Below are 17464 nucleotides of genomic sequence, written 5' to 3'. Positions count from 1 at the left end.
ATAAAGTGGAACTTTATTTAAGAAAGAAGAGTTTGTAGGACTACATGTACAAAAACATGATTTATTATTATAGGCATCCACTGATTGTTCAGTTAACTTTTTGGCATATTCCAAAAGACAATCAGCTATCTTATAATCGTTCCCAGTTACTTTTGACTAGAGTGAAAAGAGGAATAATTTCCTTAGTACAAATTCTGTGAATTTGTAACAGTTCTCTTTGTTTATTTGACAAGTGTATTCATTTTACTTGATATATCTAGTATAGCCTTTTAAGTTTTATCTTAGTTTAGTTTGTTTCAGTAGCTAGCCTTTTTCTTTATTTTCTCTATATCCAAGTTTTCATCTTCTATATTCCTTTTTGTTTTAGGATTAATTTGATTATTCAGGATCTTGGTATTTTTCATCCTGGTCAACTTTTACTTTCTTATTATGAGTCATTTGTATTCCCTGAATTGTTTTAAGTGTTATGATGCAACAGGTGTAACCTTGTCATGCCTGAGGCATTGGTCTTGGTATAATGTCCTTGGGGTACCTTACTCACTTCTGGGTAAGACCAACCTACATGTACATGTGCATGTACGTACATATGCGCACTAGTGGTAGAGGGCATTGACCAGCACTGGTGACCATGACAACGTTACACACAGCCTATTGTTTAAAGGGACTTTCACTTTTGCTTATTTGTAGATTCCATTTACTTAGTATTTTATGAAGTTAATATTTATATTGACTTGACCACTGAACTGCAATTAGCAGAGACAGGTAGTTGGAAGCACCCAGCTTCACTGTTTAAACTGTCTTCTGTAACCCTCCAACTGAACCTGCCATATTCATGTATTCATCCTCTGTCCTGCTCTAGGAACAAAGGACACGAGTGCTTAACTGGACAGTTTGCATTCATCAACTGACAGCTAGAGAAGGGGTATAGACATATCCTTTTGGACCCCTTTTTCGTCCAGTTGTCTTGCTCTCACTGTTCAAAGTATTGAGAGCGTCGTCAAGTCAAGTCAAGTCTTCAAGTCTCCAAGTTTCCCTTCATCAAGTCAAGCAAGTCCCGTCAAGTTCCGCAAGTCCCGTCAAGTTCTGTCAAGTCAAGCAAGTCCCGTCAAGTGTACAACAACGGATCAAGATAGGCCCTTAGTCTCTTTTTATATTCATTGTATTAATTGTATTAATTGTTTTGTAATTATTAGAACCCTGGGTTTTCATTCCTTTTTGTAATATAGATATTCTTTATCGAGAATATTTGTATTAGATATACAACGTTTGAAATCTTATCTCTTTTTAGCCGGAAATGAAATAAAACTCACTGGTTTCAAGCCAAATACACAAGCGTATAACCGGTAAAAATTAATTGTGTCGGCGTATAGCATTTGACTATATCATGCCCGCTACACATAGAATAGTTTACTATGTGAATGTGTACCAAAAGTTTCACAACCAGATTTATGGTTATGTGTGGACTTCGTTATCTTTAGGGAATGTTGTTGGGACTCTTTTCTCACCAGTGTGAACCCTGTCATGTCTGCGGAGTTCACTTTTCCGAGGAAAAGCTTTACCACAGGTCACACAAACAAATGGTTTCTCCCCTGTGTGAATCCTCTCATGTTGGCGAAGACAGGTTTGCCAAGTAAAAGCTTTGCCGCAGGTTGCACATGTGAACGGTTTCTCATCAGTGTGAATCTTGCTATGTTGGCGTAAAACCCATTTGTGAGCATATGCTTTACCACAGGTCACACAAACATATGGTTTCTCGCTACTGTGCACCCTGCCATGTTGGATTAGACAAGACTGTCTGGAAAAGGCTTTGCAACAGGTCAGGCAAACAAAGGGTTTCTCACCAGTGTGAATCATTTCGTGTCTCAGAAGACGATTTTGTAGAGTAAAACCTTTACCACAGTATTCACACACGAATGGTTTCTCATCCATGTGCATCTTGCTATGTTGACGTAGTCCTTTTTGCTGAGTAAAGGCTTTACCACAGGTTGCACAAACGAAAGGTTTCTCACCAGTGTGAAACATGGCATGTCCTTGAAGACTACCTTCTGTCATAAAGGATTTGCCACAGGTTGCACAAACAAATGGTTTTTCAATGATGTGAACCGTGTTATGTTGTTGAAGATATTCTCGTGTGGTAAAGGCCATACCACATGTGTCACAAACGAATGGTTTTTCAACTGTGTGAATCCTCGTGTGTCGTTGAAGATGTGCTTGTGATGTAAAGGCTTTGCCACAGGTCTCACAAACGAATGGTTTCTCACCCGTGTGTAACCTTAGATGTGTGTGTAGATCATATCGCCAGTTATAGGCTTTACCACAGGTTGCACAGACGAATGGTTTTTCACCTGTGTGAATCCTCGTGTGCCGTTGAAGATGTGTTTGTGTAGAAAAGGCTTTACCACATGTCTCACAAACGAATGGTTTCTCACCCGTGTGAATCATTTCATGCCTTTGCAGACTTCTTGGTTGGTTAAAGGCTTTACCACAGGTTGCACAAATGAATGGTTTCTCGCCTGTGTGAATCCTCGTGTGTCGTTGAAGATGTGTCTGTGTTGTAAAGGCTTTACCACAGGTCTCACAAACGAATGGTTTCTCACCCGTGTGTATCATTTCATGCCTTCGTAGACTTCTTTGATGATTAAAGGCTTTACCACAGGTTGCACAAACGAATGGTTTCTCATCCATGTGCATCTTGCTGTGTTGGTGTAGTCCATTTTGCTGAGTAAAGGCTTTACCACAGGTTGCACAAACGAAAGGTTTCTCACCAGTGTGAACCATGTTATGTTGTTGAAGATTACCTTGAGTGGTAAAGGCTTTACCACAGGTCTCACAAACGAATGGTTTCTCACCCGTGTGTATCATTTCATGCGTTCGTAGACTACTTTGTTGTTTAAAGCCTTTACCACAGGTTGCACAAACGAATGATGGTTTCTCATCCATGTGCATCATTTCGTGCCTTCGTAGACTACATTGTTGATTATACGCTTTACCACAGGTCGCACAAACGAATGGTTTCTCATCCTTGTGCACCCTCTGACAAATCAACTCAGGTGCTTTTGTGTCCATTTTTGTAAAGTGCTTAATTATGGCCGACTTCATAAATTGTGTACAACATCAAATTCAGCAACCATCTGTCTTTGCAAAATGCTGCACACTACAAAAGCATCTTCACGAAGGCTGGATGCTACACAACACTCCTGGCAGTCTCTCTTTAATTCAGTGATGCCAAACCTTCAGGTTCTAGACCATATGCAGACAGGGGTTTGCTGTCAGGGTCGTCACCTGGAGACTGTGCTAAAAACACATACAAACACACACAGTTACTTACATGCTTCAAAATGCTGTTCTACATGTACTACACTTCATCCATGACTTCATGGCACTCGTCTTCAGTCCAAGATAAATGAATGCAATTGTCAGAGTTGCGTGTTTGAATTACATGATCATGTCCCCGAGTTCCAATAAACACAACAAAACAATACAAACTATTATATGGTATAGCTGCATTCAGTATAATTGGAGCGAAGCTCTGTCATGTAAGTCTAAGGCATTGACCCTCAAGGCCAAGGCGAAGGCCGTAAGGCCAAGGGTTTTACACTCGAATCTTTGGGCTAAGGCCAAGGCTTAACCCTCAAGGTCAAGTCCAAGGCTCTGTCATATAAAATGACAACTAGTATATAACTAATCACATCATAATGAATTGCAGGTATTAAAGGGTTCATTTTTTCTATAAAAAGGAAACTTCTGCAACTTTCTGCTCCTCTTAAATGTATGAAAACAATCACATGCCTTTTTGGTTAATTTTTATTTAAAAGTGCACTTTTTAAAACATTTAAAATTTCCCATGCTTTTCCTGACAAAAGAGGGCGCTATTGCTGTGATGTCATTTCAGGAAGCCACGTACTGTTCACTTTGGGCGATTTCTGGGCAAATTGTGGGCCCAAAAGGTGTTCATTGAAAACATTTGTGTGAAAACTGCGCTCATTGGCTAACTGCCATGTACTGAAACAACAATGAATCACTACAGAAAAGAAAGTTTACGACGGCACTGAAATCTAAACTTCTGACTAATTATTGTACTGAAATAGCTGTAACATTGAGGTTTCTGTCTAAAATGACATTACACTTGCACTCATGAATATGCAAATTCGTGAAGCATAAAATACCAAAAGCACCAAATGGCCCTATTTTGCAATGGAGTAAAGGCATCAGTTTCCAAAATGGCGATGGGCTTCACCACTATATACCGGGGGTTGGCCATCTTCGGGAGGCAATTTCTCCAAAAAGCTACCCTCCAAAATTGAACAGAAATTTACAAGAAGATGAAACATTTTTTAATTAATGTTTGTGTGTCTCCAACACCTTGGAGAGTTGAGAGTATTTTTAGCTGCGGGTAGCAGCTCTACAATTACTTATGTCTCCCCGTTAGTCCGTATGTTGGTTAGTTAGTAACAAACGTTGACATTGTTTATTGCTGCTACATACTTTGACCAATTTTAACCAAATTGGTCAAACACTGTTCGCGGGTCACTCGAGAACGGGTTTAGTGGTTTACGCCCTCATCTACCGTACCCTCTTTAATAAAAGACCACTGGTCAGACCCCAGGGACAAATAAGGGGGTGACCACTTGTCTCTGGACGGTCACTCACACATGGTGCATGGTAGGCCTAGCTGTCTGATCCAGTCTTGGAGCAAAGGCTTTGACCCTCAAGGCCAAGGCCAAGGCCAAGGCTTTGACCCTCAAGGCCAAGGCCAAGGCTTTGACCCTCAAGGCCAAGGCCAAGGCTTTGACCCTCAAGGCCAAGGCCAAGGCTTTGACCCTCAAGGCCAAGGCCAAGGCTTTGACCCTCAAGCCTCGAGGCCAAGGCCAAGGCTTAACCCTCAAGGCCAAGGCCAAGGCCCTGTTTTATGAAATGACCACTGATATAGAACTAATTATAGTCACATGAGTGACACATCATCACGCAAGGGCAGATCCAGAACACAATTTGGGGGGGGGGGGGGGGCAAAGAAATTTTGGTCCCCCCCAAAAAGTGGGTCCAAAAATTACGGCTTGGGCTTCGGGGCCCGCTTAAGGGCCCCGAAATTTTTTTGGATTCGAGATGCTCTGTGGTTCGATTTGAGGCAATTTCTGACCATTTTAACCGATGTTTTTTGAAGAAAAGATGGTGGTGTACTCATTGCCTGCCTTTATTACGACGTCACATAGAAAAAAATGGTTTCGGGTTTTTTTTTTTTTGGGGGGGGGGGGGCATGGCCCCTTTTGGCCACCCTGGATCCGCCCCTATCATCACGAATTGCTCGTTACGAAGAACAACATTTCTTTAATAGCAATTAACATGCTCGCATAGGCCTACACCGTTTTATGACTGCACTGTATCTATTAAAGTTTAAGTTCAGGTCTTCAATATGGTTTAACTAATCAAAATAATGATTTACTTCTATATTGACACACAATTCTCTCAAGTGTAACAAAAGGGGGATCCAAGAAACTGATTTGGGAAATTTTTATTTGCTGGGCCAACATGGTCAGAAATATCAGTATTATCTAAAACAGATACATGCAAATCTCTAGCACTTATCAGGGAGACATATACAACCAATCAGATCTATTCCATAGTTATATGCAATTAAAGTGATCATCTCATTAGCCCCACAAGTGTACGGAATATTTTTGCAGCAAATCTACTACAATGGTAACGAAATGTGATGCTCCAAAAATGGAAGTGTGCCCAACACACAAATCTATAGGGTGCTTCCCTCCTCCATGGTAATACGATTAAAATGGTAACAGCAAAATTTCAAACAGATTTATCTGGAAAATGCAAAAATCTATGGGTCTTGAAGAGCCTTGACTCAAAATTGCAAGGCCCTGAACCCTCAAGGCCAAGGCCAAGGCCAAGGCTTTTGCCCTCAAGCCTCGAGGCCAAGGCCAAGGCCCTAAAATCCAGCCTTAAGGCAGCCTTAAGGCCAAGGCCCAGCATCCCACATTGTGTAAGTAAGACACAGTCTTTTGAAGTGCATCTTATTCAATTGTCCCAGTTTATAAACCCAACAACATTTCCCCCAAATTTGCCAGCCACCACAAGTGCTGCAAATTCGAAACTGAGCGGGGGAGGGGAGGGGCGAGGGGGAGGAAGCAGCGTGCTCTTTTTCCTTTTAAATTTCATACAGCCTTGCGCTTAAGAGAAGCCAAAAGTAGAAAATTTCATGTTTGTTGTTATAACTCGGACAATTAATAATTCCTTGGCAAGCTGCCAATTTTAAATGTTTGAGTGGGGGCACTTGGGACTACCCCCCGGGGGTAGAAGTAGAAGTAGAAGTCACTAATACAAGGTGTTTACAGTTAAACAACAGGAAACTAAATCTGGGTACTCCGAGATTTCTGAGACACCAAAAATTGGGGTAAACTCAGTTATCCCAAGTTATTAAAAATTCACTAACTAAATCCTTTATACGAATCCGACCATCACTTTAAACAGGAATAACGAATTATCATTCAAATGTAGAAATGCCATGAAGCTAAACTTTGCCAGACTAATATCAGAAAATATCACACTATCAAGATCAATCCCAACAATAATTACTGGTCGTTATCAATACTTAATGCATAATACTATTGGCAAGGAAAGGTTTCTTGCTTTATATGCTTATATCCACTCATTGTTACTAGGTTTTAATGTCAGAGAACACAGATACTCAAGGATTTTTTTCAAAGCATGTCTAAATCAATGTTTCCGAGTAAAATATCAAAGAGTTAGTACATTACCTAGAAATTAGAATTGGAATGGCAGAGGGAGAGCTATATGTTAAATATATTGTTGACTGAATCATGAGTGACCAGCAGGGAATTCGATATAGAGTTGGGTATCATAATTATATTTAAAATTGCCTGACTCGGAAAATGGACAAACATCAATCATATGTTCAAACCCAGTCAAGATAAAACTCACCAAATCCATGTACACATACCATGCAGCAGTCGTTCACGAAGCAACTAATTGACTTGAAACATACAACATTGGCTAAAGCGTGAAAACAGGATGATTTCAATCGGTTTCAGATGGAACCGTCACGACGCTGAAACTTTAGAGTGTGGCATGTATAACGTTCGAGTAATTTCTTCATGCATGCAGTGCGGTGTATCATGTATGGAGCTTGGGAAACCCAGCGCAAATGCTCATCGGGAATTCGCTATTATAGGGCAGGGGTCAACTGCGAATAGCAGCTCAAAAAGTCATCGTGTCTCTTATTTTTAACAGACGTTGGAAAGCGCACCTGTGCACCATTCATCACCTTGGCAAGCCTGCCGCTTGAGGCCCTGTGTCAGTTTTATGGGTATCCAGGGAGGGCAGAAAGACTTACATTATCGAGGTCATGCAATTTTACATTGTGACGTTCAACGAATCGTGTAAATGTGAAATCCTTTGTTATGTATACATGCACGAGCGCTATCTATGTCATGGAAACTGGACAGAAGGTACACATGTAAAATTTACTCATTGGCCCGCAGCTTTCTATAGATCACTTCGAGCTTTTATTCCCCCAAGCAGTATACGCCTGCGGTCCGCAATCACCTCAACCTAAGCCCCCCCCCCCATTTTAAACTCGCGTATAACACCATGCAGTTGAGTCATGCTCCGCATTCATGACATTCATGATAAGTCACTATACAGTATCCCCCTCCCCCCAAAAAGCAGAGAGCCCGTTATGAGGTCACATTTGAAATGTTTTGGTTAGGCCAAACAAAATAGTCGGTCTCTGGTCAGACCAAAGTTCCGGAATTGATGCGGCGACGCGGTTTTTTTTTTCCAAGCTTGGATACTATTTTTTGCTTTTTATGTCCTCATATACATTGGTATCCTCCATTATTTGCCTTTGTGCCCTCCATCATTTGCCTTTGTGCAATTTCCCCATTCCTTGGTACAACAATTTGAGGTGCGGCAATAGAGGGCGCTGTTGTAGCCAACGCTGACAATTTGAAGAAAAAAGGTTGACGCGCATGATTAAAATCGACGCGCGCACTGACCAGAGACCGACTATTTTTTTTTGGCCTTATACAGATATATATACTCCAATTAAAGCCTTAATTTTAGCCTATGATCGTGCTGCCTGCAGGCTTATATAATGTCACTTAATTGACAAGCACTCACGGTTGTTGTGTCGCAGGTTCAGATTGAGATTATCGGCAATTTAATAAAGCAGAAAAACGTACACTAATAAGAAAACCATGAAAATGACATGAAAGTCTTTATCTATATATAAACAGGGTAAGTTAAGTCAAACATGTTACAAATTAAAGTCTAATTGTCAAATCTAATCACTAAAACGCATGTCATGTTGTTTGATCAGTGTATAATTAGCTGTAAAATTTCAGAAAATCCACTTAATTCTGTCTTTCAAACTTATTAAAAGTGCTTCATAAAATTAAGGAATATACTAATTACAAGTGGGGTATCTCCTTGGTCAACCAAAATGTGAATTAACTGGAACTGATTTAAACTTTGTGAAAATATCTCTTAAAAACACATGCATGGTAACTTGGTAAATTACGATGGCTGCTCATTGTTTATGGGTGCACCCGAGTATATAATAGGCCGGAAATCCGTCCGCCTCGTGAACACAAAAGGGTTCCTTGCCATGGAATTGGAAAATTGAAGAGATAAGGCAATACACCTCTGATCAGCCGGACGCGATTTTTTGTCCTTACCACATGCTCGCTATATGTAGAGTTATGCTGGAGCCTGGCTTTAAATATGCAATAAAAAATATCGCCCGGACTTAGGGCTTACAAGATGGCCAACGCGCCGCGCATGCGCTAGTGCCACGACGGTGGCTTTTTCAGTGGAGAAGCGAAGGTCACGACATTCGAAACCAAATGCTTGACGAAGCTGTTCAGAATCCCATGGACGAACAAAACTCAAATGTTTTTTCAGTAAAACTTTATTTTTTTTCAAAGTGACCCTGTCAATAAAACAATTAAATGCACGAAATATAGAGAATCAACCGTTAAGCAAAAACTAAAAACAACCTTTACTACAACAATGATAAACTGGAAGCTTAAAACCTGACAATCAATGTAATTTTAATGAATGAAGAAACATTGCAAGCAGTTTTTTTATGTTCACAAAACCCAACGATCGAAAAAAAACTTTTAACAAACTTAATAAAATCTGGTAAGGTGTTTCACACTTTGGGTCCAATAAACAATGTACATGTTTATTTGTCTAGCTGAAATCTTGGCATAGGGTAAAATGGGAGACAAGCGACAACATTCATTAGCCTCCATTTGTAACACAATATTATTAGGCCGTCCGCAAATTTTCGTTTCCCAAACGACATCAGCATATATTTAGCGCCCTCTACGATACTTTTATGGTGCGTGCGCAGGTATATACATGTAATTATTTTTTCCCCACGTTTTGGCAAGCACCGCAATATCTCAGTCGATACAGGATCTTGATTCTGCACCGCGAAGTTTGCGGGTTCAAAACACGGTTTTCACCCAATTTTTTTCTTTTCTAACCTGCGTCTTTGGAGGATATTTTTTAAAAAGGGAAATAACGTCCGAATTTCGAAACGTTCAAATTCCTTTTTTCCCCTTCTTATTTTATATTTTCTTCTCATGTTTTTGGAAAAGTCAAGTTCAAACGCCATAGCGCACACCCATATGCGGATGTCGTTTGGAAGCAAAAATCGCGGGCCGTCCATCAATTACGCACGCACGATTGGGGGAGGGGCGTGGCCCAAACAAAATAATGCGTACATAATTACAGTCATGCACGAGCGATAATTATTTGCTTTTAACTAATTGCCATAAAATAACTGTAAATTCTCATATTTATGACCAATACCAGGACAAGCTTTTATCGAAAATCGATATAACACTGTACCCTCCACTCCACCTGCACCCCAGCATTTACATTTTTTTCTAATGCCACCGCCAGCCGGCCAACTCCTTTGGAGGTCATCAACTTTAAGAGACCGCAAAATGATAAAGTTGCGACTGTCTCCCCTGCTTAGTTTTGGTCAAGTATGTATATTTGCTTATCATTCCAAAACAACTTCCACAACGCAAATCTGACTTCTCAAATCGATTTTTATTTTTAATTTGAAGAGTGTCTTGTGATCGAAATACGATTTTCGTATGCAAATGTATACAGTTAACGCAATGCGAGTCAACCTGGTTTTGCACATTCATGGTGCGTCATGGTGATCGAGCGCTCTCTTTCAAAGTAACATCATGTTGCATTATATCGTATTCGCCATCGTTTTACCCCAAACTTTTCCACAAAAAAATCCCCCGAAATTCTGTCGTTTAGGCCAACATGTGTCCACGACACTATGGTTTTAAAGTCGTTAACTAGTTTGTTTTATGTTAAACTTTTACTACTAACTTAAATACGAAGGACCAATAAAAAGACTGCTTCAAGTAGCCGGCAAGCATAGCGCAATCGTTATGCTTTATATTAAAATGTACATATATATTTCAATAATGAGATGGGGGGGGGGGGTCGAACCACTGAGAGGGCTAAAAACAAAAATCGGCATTTTGTGCGGCCCCATAGCAACCAGTCCATGGAAAGAAATTTTGAAAATTAAAACCACGGTGTATTGATCCTAACGTATACGTTGAGCAACATCCATCCATGCTAACGACTGAGGCAATTTTTTTTCAGAGTTCAAATAATAATTACAAATGTACCCAAGACCACTCTGGAAGAATAACTATGGAATCGGGAATACGAAACTAATTCTTCCGAGTAATCAATCCCCTGGCAAAATCAATACATCGCAAAATCAATACATATTGAATTATTGTACCATTCTACTTACATTTCCTTACATAAAAAGCAACATACAACGTATTTTGCAGATACGAAAACTACCAAAATATTATGAAATACCTTACTGGACTGTGAACGACAGCCTCAACGGTCCTGTAAAATCATGGCACCAGTGCAGTTATTTTCAAGAAACAACAAGAAAAAAAATAATAATAATAGTTTGTGTATCAATTTCCAACACTTGGTATACTGACTATCGTTTGGAAAAAAAACCCGGCTTTTTCTCAAAGACTATCTCCCATTTATAGTCCACATTTTGTTTGCAATCGGTCTCATCCGTGAACGGGTGCAATTAATCCAGCTAGATTGGTACCCTGACATTACAATGGCCATGAATTTCTCCATTGTGGGATCAGGGAATCAGGCAACATGAACAGCATTTTTCCTTATCCCCCCCCCCCCCCCAGAATCTGTGAACGACCTTAAAACTGTAAATGGGCCATTGTAACAATATCTGCTATAAAACGCAATCCCCAAATCCATTCATTTGTGAAAGTATTGCAGCAAAAACAAACGTTGGGTATTCCATATACATCAATGTGTGTTTTAGACCATTACGCACATCTCGGGTTTTCCCCTTCGGGAAAGGGAGGGGGGGGGGCTGTTTGATTACCATGATGGTACGACTAATTGGGAATACACAAATGCATGCAAGTTTAGGCTATAATGGTACGAATGATTATTTCCTCATAAGTCACGTTATGCTTTGGAAAATGTTACATAATACGTGTATTGCAATCTCAAAAATGCATGTACTGCATACTTTTCAAAACAAAAAGTTAACAAATAGCTACCATTTACGATTGTGCGTCCCAAAAGAAATTCTGGAAATTTGATGTACGCCACCTGAGCATATTGCTACCACAAGTAAGTAGCAGTAAACCATAGGTAACAATTTCATGGACAATCAGGATATACTGGGCCCGTAACAAGTTACAAATCTTCGATTGAAGGAACAATTATACAGCACAATTGCCTTAAGTCTTGCCAGTGTGAATCCTGTAGTGTTTACGCAGCTGACTTTTCTGAACAAAGGCTTTACCACAGGTCTCACAAACGAATGGCTTCTTACCCGTGTGTACCATTTGATGTTGATGGAGGTTACCTTGTTGGACAAAGGCTTTACCACAGGTCTCACAAACGAATGGTCTCTCGCCAGTGTGTACCCTGTGATGACAATGGAGGTTACCTTGTTGGACAAAGGCTTTACCACAGGTCTCACAAACGAATGGTTTTTCACCAGTATGTACCCTGTTGTGATTCTGTAGACCACTTTGCTGAGTGAAAGCTTTACCACAGGTCTCACATAGAAATGGTCTCTCGTCTGTGTGTAGCTTGTTATGTGTGCGCAGAGCACTTTTCTGAGCAAAGGCTTTACCACAAGTCTCGCAAACGAATGGTCTCTCACCAGTGTGTACCCTGTGATGATCACGCAGAACACTTTGCCGAGCAAAGGATTTTCCACATGTCTCACAAACAAATGGCCTCTCTCCAGTATGTACCCTGTGATGAAGATGGAGGTTACCTTGTTGGACAAAGGATTTTCCACATGTCTCACAAACAAATGGCCTCTCTCCAGTATGTACACTGTGATGAAGATGGAGGTTACCTTGTTGGACAAAGTCTTTACCACAGGTCTCACAAACGAATGGTCTCTCGCCAGTGTGATGTTCACGCAGAACACTTTGCAGAGCAACGGATTTACCACAGGTCACATCAACGAAAGGTTTCTCAACTGTGTGCGTCCTGTTGTGTTTCTGTAGATTATTCTGCTGGGTGAAGGCTTTACCACAGGTCTCACAAACGAATGGTCTCTCACCAGTGTGTATCCTGCGATGTTGATGCAGAACACTTTTTTGATTAAAGGCTTTACCACAGGTCTCACAAACGAATGGTTTCTCACCAGTGTGTATCCTCTGATGTTGATGGAGATGACTTTGTCGGACAAATGCTTTACCACAAGTCTCACAAACGAATGGTCTCTCGCCAGTGTGTACTCTGTGATGGTAATGCAGAGCACTTTGCTGATTAAAGGCTTTACCACACGTTTCACAAACGAAAGGTTTCTTACCAGTATGTACCCTGTGATGTTGATGCAGAGCACTTTGCCAAACAAAGGCTTTACCACAGGTTTCACAAACGAATGGTCTCTCGCCAGTGTGAATCCTGTGGTGTTGACGCAGAACACCATGCTGATTAAAGGCTTTACCACAGGTCTCACAAACGAAAGGTCTCTCACCAGTGTGTATCCTGCGATGTTGATGCAGAACACGTTTTTGATTAAAGGCTTTACCACAGGTCTCACAAACGAATGATCTCTCACCGGTGTGTATCCTGCGATGTTCATGCAGAGTACTTTTTTGATTATAGGTTTTACCACAGGTCTCACAAACGAATGGTCTCTCACCGGTGTGTATCCTGCGATGTCTGTGCAGAGCAGTTTGCCAATTAAAGGCTTTCCCACAGGTATCACAAACAAATGGTTTTTCATCCGAATGTACCCTGCTGTGATTCCGTAGATGAATTTGGTGAGTAAAGGCTTTTCCACAGGTCTCACAAAGAAATGGTTTCTTATTGGTGATGTGAATCTTGTGGTGTCGTTGAAAATCTGTTTGTGTAGTAAAGGCTTTACCACAGGTCGCACAAACAAATGGTTTCTCACCTGTTTGTGTCCCCTCCAGTTTCTGTAGATCACCTTGTTCAGAGAAGGCTTCGGTACCACAGGTCTCACAAACAAATGGTTTATCACCCGTGTGTATCTTCTCAAGTCTGCTTAGTATGCCAGTAGCTTGCTGAGCAAAGGCTTTACCACAGGTGACACAAACTGATGGTTTCTCATCCGTGTGCACCCTTAGGTGACAATTCACCTCCGGTCCTAATTTTGTGTCCATTTTTCTGAAGTGCTTTTACGTATCTTTATGGTGGATTAAATATGACATCAAATTCTGCAAACGTCTTTCGCCACAGAAGGCTTCACACTATGAAATCACCGGGGCTGGCCGGATGTTATATAACACTCCTGGATCCGAGTCTCTCCTTGATGTCAAATCTTCAGATTCCAGACAGGGGTTCACTGTCAAGGTTGTCACCTGGAGACTGTGTTGAAATCACAAGCTGTTGATGTTATATCAAGAGAGGAAAACAGTGTTAAGTTTAGGGATTTTCTGTTCATGAACTCAAACATTGGCTGAAACGTTTTTGAGAAAGGGTCGCTCAATGAGATTTCCATGTGCGACACAACAAATAACAAAACTTGAACTTGTGCCCTTGGGCAAGATACTCTACAACAACTGCCTCGGCGCTCCTGCCAAGAATGTGAATGGGTGCTTGTGAGGTAGAGGACTGAATATGTGCGCTGATATCAGCTGCCGCCTGCATGGTCTCGTGGCCTGATGAATGGGATCATATTTGTAGTATAGCGTTTTGAGATTATTGATACGATGGAAAGCGCTGTACAGGTTCACCATTTTTATTATTTTATTGAATAGAAAAGTAAAACGACAGCAAAATATCCAAAATTCTAGCAACTTTTTTGTGGTTCTTTAGCTGTAACATTGAGGTTTCTGCCTGGAATGACAGTTCGGAGCACAAAAGCTGATCACAGAATGCAACCAATAGCTCAAAACTCTATACTGTCGCAAGCGCAAGAAGCTTGAAAAAAAGTCAGCCAGCTTTTCTTAACGTGCAGTGTCGCTCTAGGATACAGCGCAGCGAAATATTTCAGCCGCACTAGTGCAGCCGTGTGGCTGCCAAGGTCTAAAGTTAATCCGATTACGTACTTGGACAATATAACCGAGCAGTGAAATTCATGCACCAACCAAACAAACATGACTATTTGAACGTTGTGTTTCTCAGAAAATATGCTCAGTATTATGATTCAAATGTCAAATGATAATGAAAGAAGAAATTCTAAACTTCATGCCAGTGAAAAAGTCGCCGTCATCGATGCCGAAACGTACTAGTAAAGCTGACCTTAAAGTCCGGAAGAAATCGCTCTAAAACTGCCCCCATGTATTTATGTCAATTTCTAGGAATCCCCCGACTTCTTATTTCACGAGTAGTTGAACACCTATATCATCAGAGTATGTTCCGAATTTCAGATGGGGCTATAACTCTTTCTTTTTTTTGCAAACTCTTATGTTACACCATGAACTTACCTCCAAGCAAAATTGTGACGAGGATTTTTTTGCCGTCCAAACTCACGTGCTTGGTTTTTAGGTTGGCCGATTTTGGCCCGGGCAACAATGACGAAGTGCATATTTATATTAGCATATTCATGAGCGTCACTCGGCGTGACTTCTCATGGGTCTCGGTATCGACCAATGAAAGCCGGCAAAAAGGGTGATATTTATTTAAATGAGGCGATACTGCAAATGTTATCAGTGCTTATAAGTACTGAACATAATTTTAAAAGTACATGTACATGTACTTAACATATCAAACGATTTTAGCTCATAGTTGAATCATTTTAAGGGAAACAAACACTGAAAGTTGCACGAAGATACAGTGCGGGTCTTCCAAACGGGAGAAGAAATTGATTTTTAAAGATTTCGCCCGTGGACATCCACATGGTCTGTGTGCATGGTGTTTCATTCAAAATAGGATTAGCACCCCCCCCCTCCTTGATTTACGCCCCTGACGTCAACCATGTCAACACACCGTCAACACAACGTCAACACCTCCAGTATATCACATTTGCCAAATTAGAATGTGAAGTATTGACGGTGTGTTGACAGGATTTGTACCCGATGATAATGCGCACGCGTCGCGCCTATGTGTGATGTGATGTGCACATGCAACATGGTCCCCAACGCAGTCAGTACAGTATGCGTGTACGCACATGTTTGATGAACGGTGTGCAAGTGAAACAAACGTGAATGATTCTCCATAGTCGTGGACTTATGGTTCTGAATACGTCATTTTGGTTCCATTAATGGTCAATAAGGGCTATCCTACACAACAGAATACTGTTTCCCACTAAAATGCATTCCAGAATGAAAAGAATCGGCATCATTTTTTACAAATTTAAGGCCTTTACCTGCTGCACAACGGAGACATCGACCTTCCCACGTGCGCCACGAGAAAATGAAAGAACAAATCAGCGCCCTCTGTTGGCTGGCTCTTTTTACAACGTGCCCGGGCTTGTTTAGCGCCCTTTACGATAATTTTATGATACTCACGCAGGTATATAATTTTTTTCCCCAGAGTTCGGGCAAAGCAGTGCGATAGCTCAGTTGATAGGGGTGATATTTTGCACCGCGAGGTTGTGGGTTCGAACAGATTTGTACACAAATTGTTTTTTCTTTTCTAGGCTTCGGATGATTTTTGTTAAAAAGGGAAATGAAGTCCGAATTTTATTTCGTTCGAATTCATTTTCCCCCTATTCATATTTTCTTCTCATGTTTTTAGAGAAGTTCGCGTCCGTGGCGTACATAATAAAGCAAAAACAGATTCCCATCGGAAAACTGTGCGTATCAGTTCTGCCTATTTTTATTTGGCTCGAAAAACACTGCATTACATTATGTTGTACTCAGCGAGTATTTCCAGGAATTTATCCCCGTAAGTGCATGTAGGCCTATTTCGATTTACATAAACTCTTCACTCATACCTTAGCTAAGCTAAAATATTTAGGAGTGCAAAATGCGTATTCACTGTAGTTATTACTGTCGCTGTGAAGTCGAGAAGTGCAAAAGGGGTCCGATGTAATTTGCTACCGAGTAGTACAAAACACAATACAAAAATACATTTACTGTCACTTTACCATACATGTAGATGGTTTTATATTTAGATTTTTTTTTTGTCTTTCTGAAAAAAAAACAATGATAATTAAATTTCATTTTTATTATTATTACAATGTATTCATGTCATTTTGGTAAAGGCAGGATTTTAATTTTGACAGCCATATTCAAAACTTAGAGTCCAATGCTTCAGACAAGAAACACAATAAAGGGGGCCACAATTGTATGTACACTTCACAGCCCAATATCAATTACCATGGAAAAACGATTTTACATGCACAAAAAGAGGTCTTTGTATACAGGAATGACGTTTGACTTGCATCTACTTTGTAACTGCTAAACTTAATCCTCGCACATATATATTGACGCCAATATTGACGCCAATATTCACGACAAGGCCTCCACGTCGCAAATATTTGCGCCAGTATTGACGCCAATATTTACGACATGGACCCAAGTCGCAAATATTGACGCCAATATTGACGCCAATATTCACGCGTGGTCTCCAAGTCGCAAATATTGACGCCAATACAGGCCCAAGTTGTAAACCCACTCATGCGTGATTTTTTTTCACAGCAACTTGGGTCTCACCCACACAGTCTGGCACCCAGACACACCTATCTCTAGCTGAACGAACGTTCGTCATGAGGCGCAGCGCGAGCCATGAATGTATTCATTCATTCATTCATTCATTCAACATGGTTTATTAACAAATCACGAATGGCAGCCACAGCTGAATTGCACGTGATTTACATTTAAAAAATAATACATTTTAAAAAAAGTTAAAGGCTTATCGAGTTAAAAAACAAAATATGACATTAAATACTAATATTAGAAAAGGTTCAAACATTGTGCATACAGATCTGACTAAAGAAAAT

The 17464-nt window shown here is 40.6% G+C and overlaps 2 protein-coding genes across 2 annotated transcripts; both read right to left on the bottom strand.

Moving 5' to 3' along the window:
- Positions 1-1402: 1402 nt before the first annotated feature.
- Positions 1403-3280, bottom strand: LOC119741898 (gastrula zinc finger protein XlCGF26.1-like). The gene has a single exon (XM_038217839.1). The coding sequence runs from the start codon at positions 3097-3099 to the stop codon at positions 1453-1455; it is 1647 nt and encodes a 548-aa protein (XP_038073767.1). The 5' UTR covers positions 3100-3280; the 3' UTR covers positions 1403-1452.
- Positions 3281-9010: 5730 nt separating this feature from the next.
- LOC119741897 (gastrula zinc finger protein XlCGF26.1-like) lies at positions 9011-15987 on the bottom strand. The gene is made up of 2 exons (XM_038217838.1): positions 15887-15987; positions 9011-13962 (listed from the first exon to the last, which is right to left on the bottom strand). The coding sequence occupies exon 2, from the start codon at positions 13737-13739 to the stop codon at positions 11826-11828; it is 1914 nt and encodes a 637-aa protein (XP_038073766.1). The 5' UTR covers positions 13740-13962; positions 15887-15987; the 3' UTR covers positions 9011-11825.
- Between the last annotated feature and the right edge of the window lie 1477 nt (positions 15988-17464).

The sequence above is a fragment of the Patiria miniata genome, unplaced genomic scaffold (genome assembly GCF_015706575.1).
Source record: "Patiria miniata isolate m_02_andy unplaced genomic scaffold, ASM1570657v1 HiC_scaffold_5, whole genome shotgun sequence".
Taxonomy (NCBI): Eukaryota; Metazoa; Echinodermata; class Asteroidea; order Valvatida; family Asterinidae; genus Patiria; species Patiria miniata.
Note: the sequence above shows the minus strand (reverse complement) of the source record. Positions and strands in the feature narration are given on the sequence as shown.